The sequence below is a fragment of the Erpetoichthys calabaricus genome, chromosome 8, assembly GCF_900747795.2.
Source record: "Erpetoichthys calabaricus chromosome 8, fErpCal1.3, whole genome shotgun sequence".
Classification (NCBI taxonomy): Eukaryota; Metazoa; Chordata; class Cladistia; order Polypteriformes; family Polypteridae; genus Erpetoichthys; species Erpetoichthys calabaricus.
Window position 1 is genome coordinate 188,974,411 of NC_041401.2, and position 7,266 is coordinate 188,981,676.

The 7,266-nt window shown below is 41.2% G+C and overlaps 1 protein-coding gene across 1 annotated transcript in view; it reads left to right on the top strand.

Annotated features, from left to right (window-relative positions):
- Positions 1-456: 456 nt before the first annotated feature.
- The window catches only part of LOC127529026 (mucin-2-like), a 30,398-nt gene continuing 23,588 nt past the window's right edge, over positions 457-7,266 (top strand). Inside the window, exons 1-3 of the mRNA XM_051931275.1 lie at positions 457-469; positions 1,365-2,630; positions 5,766-5,891. Of these exons, the coding sequence (XP_051787235.1) occupies positions 457-469; positions 1,365-2,630; positions 5,766-5,891 (1,405 nt within the window). The remainder of the gene's footprint in view (positions 470-1,364; positions 2,631-5,765; positions 5,892-7,266) is intronic.

Genomic DNA, 7,266 nt, shown 5'->3' on the forward strand with positions numbered 1-7,266 from the left:
GCTTCCTTTCCAACAAGACCCTGGAACTGCTTCTGGTTTCCAGTCCAGGTCGTCCAGAGCATTTCCGGGTTGTATGAAAACCAGGGCAGTCTTATATGGCAGAAGAACCCTCTGGTGGTCCCCAAAGACCCTGACAGGACTGCGTTTCCGGACTCCAACTGTGGATGTCCTGATCGGGTTTAGCTTGTGTGGGGGCACTGCCACCTGTTGTGTGGGAGAATGATCTGGTCCTGGTGAGCCCGTTCGGCCTGTTCCTTCCCTTATGGACTCCTGGCTGGGCCTGAATCCTTCCTTAATCCCGGCTGGCCATGATGCCTGTCCTTCCTTTCTGGCACTTACAACAAACATGTTGTCTGACTTCAAAAAATAATCCTACCAGAAATCCACAAAATATCATGTAAAAATGTAGATTAAGCCAGTCAGAAAATGTTATATATGTGACAGAATATGCTTACGATGGGCACATATGGTAAGTGATGCCATGCTGTATGAACTGCTGGAGCTGCTGCTGCCCACCACAGTGAGGTCTTACTTTGTGCCATGCACTGCCCAGACACGTTCCTTCCTTTTTACTTTGTCCATCTCTCTTCTGCCACAGGCCATAAGGGCAAAAGTAGGTGAAGGAGCAGGGGATGAAATCTTCATCTTAAGACCAGGAGGGGTCAAAACCAGGAATCAAACTGTCGTGTTACAAATTGAAATACAAACCTTTAGAGAGCCGAGTCAACAATTTGGCGTAAAGAACCTAAAAAGCACCTGTGAAAGGTTCCCGAGGGGCTCACCTGCAAACTTGAATGTTTAGTTGCCTGTGGCACTGGCTTAAATAACGGCACGACTTCTGGGGGTGTGTCCTTAGCAAAGGCACCCGCGTCACAGCAGTGGGTGCTCAAAATGGTGGCACCCATAATAAAAACAAGTCGCAGTAAATACAAAAAAAATGACTGTAAAATAAAAAAGGAAATCTGAAATTGAAATAAAAACAAAAAAAAATGAAAGTGAAACTAAATACTAGAGGCTACGAAAACCTCACAAAGTCTCACATAAAAATCTGTTAAATCCAGAATATATTCAATCTGTGGTCTGCATTTAGGAACTGATTGTACTGATATTACAAAATTCGCCTCCTCTGAACTTTTATTTTTTATTACTATTTCATTAGTTATTTCATTAGTGCAGTGGGAATCACAAGTTTCTACCAAACTTTTTACCACAGTCGCATCATTTTCACCAACAGCTTTGGCAACTGTACTGATAGGAACAGAAAAAAATGGAGAGATTCAGATGAAAAAGAGACATGTGACCCTCATTTTGTCATGGAATTTTCATGATTTCTCTCTTTCTTTCTTCCTTTCTTTCTTTCTTAGTTGTAACACCTACAACTACTACCACGGAAACGATTACACCACCTACAACTACTACCACGGAAACGATTACAACACCTACAACCACTACCACGGAAACGACAACAACACCTACAACTACTACCACGGAAACGACAACAACACCTACAACCACTACCACGGAAACGACTACAACACCTACAACCACTACCACGGAAACGACAACAACACCTACAACCACTACCACGGAAACACCTACAACCACTACCACGGAAACGACTACAACACCTACAACCACTTCCACGGAAACACCTACAACCACTACCACGGAAACGACTACAACACCTACAACCACTACCACGGAAACGACAACAACACCTACAACCACTACCATGGAAACACCTACAACCACTACCACGGAAACGACAACAACACCTACAACCACTACCATGGAAACACCTACAACCACTACCACGGAAACGACTACAACACCTACAACCACTACCACGGAAACGACAACAACACCTACAACCACTTCCACGGAAACACCTACAACCACTACCACGGAAACGACTACAACACCTACAACCACTACCACGGAAACGACAACAACACCTACAACCACTACCATGGAAACACCTACAACCACTACCACGGAAACGACAACAACACCTACAACCACTACCACGGAAACACCTACAACCACTACCACGGAAACGACTACAACACCTACAACCACTACCACCGAAACGACAACAACACCTACAACCACTACCACGGAAACACCTACAACCACTACCACGGAAACGACAACAACACCTACAACCACTACCACGGAAACGACAACAACACCTACAACCACTACCACGGAAACGACTACAACACCTACAACCACTACCACGGAAACGACAACAACACCTACAACCACTACCACGGAAACGACAACAACACCTACAACCACTACCACGGAAACACCTACAACCACTACCACGGAAACGACTACAACACCTACAACCACTACCACGGAAACGACAACAACACCTACAACCACTACCACGGAAACGATTACAACACCTACAACCACTACCACGGAAACGACAACAACACCTACAACCACTACCACGGAAACGACAACAACACCTACAACCACTACCACGGAAACGATTACAACACCTACAACCACCACCATATCTCCTACAACAAGTACAGCCACGACTGCAAATGAAACAACTTCATCATCTACAGTGACTACCATTAAAACACCTGGAACAACTACCACAGCTGAAGCAGGTAGGTGACTGAATCAGCCATTGTGGGTATAACTGTTAGCTGGGTGGCTTTGTTTGTGTGTGTGTCCAGTGACAGACCGGTCAAGTTTTTTTTTTTGTATAATAATCTGGTTAATATCCAAATGTTGAAGGTTTTTCTAAGAGGTTGCCCAGCTGTCAAGGACTTGTTGGAGAACTAAAGACGCTGTCATGGCAGAGAAAGCCCAGACATGCAGAGAGACGGAGTTGTTCATATCCGTGCTAAAGTCCTGTAAGCACAAATGGTATCCAAGTAGGAGCTGCCCCCAAAATTAAGAAGCCGGCATTGCTCCTTCAAGACAATAAATAGCAAGGGGTAAACCAACAGAAAATTAATGGAATCAGTGATGGAGCCAACACCCCCCCCCCCCCCAGAAGCCATTTACACCATCAAGCAAAACAACCTCCCCAACAAAAAACATTTATGGCAAACAATCACCATGGAAAAGAAAGACAAATGCCTTTAGGAGGGTTTCCTTTGCAAAGGACCATCCTTATTCTCCCCACAGATCCCAACCTCCACAAATGACCACCAGCCTCCATCCACCACAAACCCAAACCAGAATCTCCCCTGGAACCACCCATGCATATAGCAAGAGGGCCTGATGGGGTTGGTCCAGTACTAAGCTTGTACCTTCCCTTTCAAAATCCCTAAATATGTAAGCCAAGGAGAGGCAGCTATCATGGGCACTGACCCCATTACAAAAAAGACGGCTCAGGGTGCAGCTACTCCAGAGGCGACTAAGAGGGTCTTGAGATTATACAAGACATCCTAGAAGTGATCTCAGGAAGATTCCAAAAGTTACTCCAAAGCATCTCTTGGGCACTGATGAAATGAGTCTGAACATGGAAGAGGAGTTTGGGCAAAAAGCACCTGGCAGAGAGGGATTGCTATGTATGTTTGAATTCCTTTTGTATATCCTTTTTAACCATTTGGTTGCTATCATTTATGTTTAAGTTTTAATTTATGTTTATTATTTGCATGATTACGAATTTTTTTATCAGTTAATTGTTTGGTTTCTGTGTGTGGATGTTTGCTCTGCTATGTCCCTTGCTCTTTGTGAATGGTCCCCCCTAGAGGTGGGGCTACCTGTCATTCTCAGTTGAGGGACTGCTCTCTGTCCCATAAAGGCTCATGGGAATTGTAGTTCCTCTGTGATACATTGTATGCACTTGGTGGTTTTTTGCTATTCTCAGTTCTTTCTATTTTCTGCCTTTTCGACTCTTTTGCTTTTGTTTTTTGGAATTTTGATTTCTGGGCAGTAATGTGTGTTGGCCAGTCCAATGGATGTTGTCAAAAAAGCAACACTGAGAAACTACCAGCTAGAGTCAATCATGATCACTTACAGACAGTTAAGAGGCACCGCTTCAAACACATTTCAGAACTTTCAGCACCCCTTCTCTCGTTTTCACCAGGGTTTCTCCTGTGCCTGAAGTTCAAAGTTATGTTTCTTATGGGTGTTTTTGTTTGTTTTAATGCCCTTTATCTATGTTAACATTACATTTGTTTATCATATTATCAATACCTGTGTTACATTATTTCTGTTTTGTGGGTGGATCCCCTAGAGATGGGACCACCTGCCAATCACCGCCAGGAACTGCCCTCCACTCTATAAATATGAAGCGTCTCCCACAGTTCATGGCGGTTCATTCTGAGTGCTCCCAGGAGTGGTGAGTTACTGTGTTTATTGCTCTGCCTGATTTCTAGATAGATAGATAGATAGATAGATAGATAGATAGATAGATAGATAGATAGATAGATAGATAGATAGATAGATAGATAGATAGATAGATAGATAGATAGATAGATAGATAGATAGATAGATAGATAGATAGATAGATAGATAGATAGATAGATAGATAGATACTTTATTAATCCCAAGGGGAAATTCACATACTCCAGCAGCAGCATACTGATAAAGAAAATATTAAATTAAACAGTGATAACAATGCAGGTATAACAGACAGACAATATCTTTGTATAATGTTAACGGCTTTTTTGGACCTTTAGTGCTCTGTTTTTTGACTTTTGTAATTTGGATCTCTGGATCGGGACTAGGTTTGCTTGGATTGCCTTATTGTTTGTGGCAACCCCTTTGCCTTTGTGCTCCATGGAGCTTATTTTTGTGAAAATAAATAATTTATTTTATAAAGATTGTTTAAAGTTTCTACTTTTATTTTTCTCTTTTTTATTTAACATTATACAAAATATTGTTTTTTGTATCAGTATGCTGCTGCTGGAAAATGTGAATTTCCCCTTGGGATTAATAAAGTATCTATCTATCTATCTATCTATCTATCTATCTATCTATCTATCTATCTATCTATCTATCTATCTATCTATCTATCTATCTATCTATCTAAAGCCCTTTTTGTGTATGCCAGGGTTTCATGGTGCATTCCCCCTCTAGTGGGCCATATTTTGGGAAATGTTGGGACTCTTTAGAGCTTTTGTAGACTCCTAGTCATAACACACCTTAACACACCTCTTATTATGAATATCTAAGTAGGTTTATGGATATTTTTGACCCTGCATGTATAACTTTGACCCTGTGATGGTTTCAGAAAACCCATAAGAAATGAAAACTTGCATATTAAATTTCGGATATTTTTGTTTGTAATGAAGATTTATGTTCTACGATCATGCAGAATGAGAAAAACAATGGTTGTTGAAATCTATGAAAGCCCAATGCTGCCCTGACATAAATGGCCACTAGATCAATGGATGAAACCTTTTGACCACATCCATAGGCAAAGGCAGCTCAGCAATCTGCAAATGGACACCACATTTTGTGTTTGCCTTTGTTCAATCTGACAATCCGCTTTGCTTGTGATATGCTGTATGAGAATGATTACTTACATTTTTTACGTGGCGTTCAAGTGACCACTTGGAGGCGCTCCTTCACTATGTGTTATACTTCATGCCTTATACCTTCTAATACCAACAAAACGATTAGTTCCTTATCGTCCCTTACAAGTTGAAGCTGAATGTTTCTCAGTGTAATTCTCCCCTTTATGATTACATTTTTCATGTTATGCTTGGTAAGAAATACATATATTGCTAATATGAAAGAAAGAAAAGTCTGCTGAGTCTTTTTTCTTGTCTTTTGATTAACAGTTAAGAACTGTGCTCAAGAAAATGTCTGCAAAAGCCACTTGGCTACGTGTGTAGACCAATATGAAGGTTATGTCTGTGAATGTCCCTATGGCTTCTACTATTCCAAAGAGGGGACATGCAATTCAGGTAAGAGCAGAGGCAGTCGCTCACACTGCCGACATGTATGGCTGAGCTGTGCTTCCAATCACACACACTGAGTTTGTGGGGGCACACTGGTTAGCATTGCTGTCTTATCAGCTAAAGAATCAATGGGTTCAAATCCTAACCTGGCTGCTGATTCTGTGGAACTGTCAAGTCCTGTACAGTATTTATATAGCGCTTTTCTCACTACTTAAAGTGTTTACATGATACTAAAGCCCCAGCTATGCAAATTATATTATATTATATTATATTATATTTTTTATATTTTATTATATTATATGATATTATATTATATTATATGATATGATATTATATTATATTACAGTATATCATATCATATCATATCAAATATATTATATTATATTATATTATATTATATTATATTATATTATATTATATTATATTATTAGCTGTCCCCTGAGGCTCCGCCCACGTAGTAGTGAAACAGGTGTGAAATAATCAGCCTCAACACACACAAAATGGATAGGGGCAGCCACCCGTATATTATCTCTGGCTGAAAAGGGTATGAAAAGTTACACTGAAGTTAACAGGTTAGAGTCCAAGATTGAATTGAGGTATACTGATGTTGTCCGGTCCTTTAAAGCAGGGAATGGGAAGTTATGTCATCGAGGTCCGGAATCGGAAGTGAGGTTACTCTTGGGGCCGGAACCGGAAATGACATCCTCCTGTATTTGGTCTGCAGAAACAACAGAGGAAGATTTAGTGCACCCCGCCATCCCCTGTCCTGGCGTGGAATTACCTTCATTTGGTCCATTCAGTTTCCTACTATGCCCAAGTAGTAGTGAAACAGGACAAACTTTAAAAATCAATAAAAAAATTAAAAAATTGTATTGAGAAGAATTTAAATTGATAGCTTTCCTATCCAAGGGCCTATTGATACACAATATTTTTGGTTTTGCTCTCAGGGGTGAGGACATATAGGTTTCTTGGGGAACTAACCCGGGAGGAAGCAACATAAAGCTGACCATGCGAGAAGCACAGTAACCTAAGATCAACCCCTGCCAACTTGAGTGTCTGTCCCAGGGTCTTGTTAATTGACGTTGCAAAGGAAAGCTTCACTGGGAATAGCAATCTCTTGAATTGAAAGGACATGTCCATCGCGATTAGAGGAATACGAGGGATTAAAACCCTTTCGCCAATGCCACATCAGACCGACTTGAACGAAGGCTGGCGTGTGAGTGAGGAGGGCCCCGCCCGCTTCCCCCTCCCCTCGGCCCGCAGCCTCTGTCTTAGGTTCGCGGAAATAAATCAGTACTGCAAATGAACTATGATACTTAGCACGATGAGAGAAGTCGCAAAATCAACTGGAATGTTCAAGCAAATTATATAAAAAAAACCC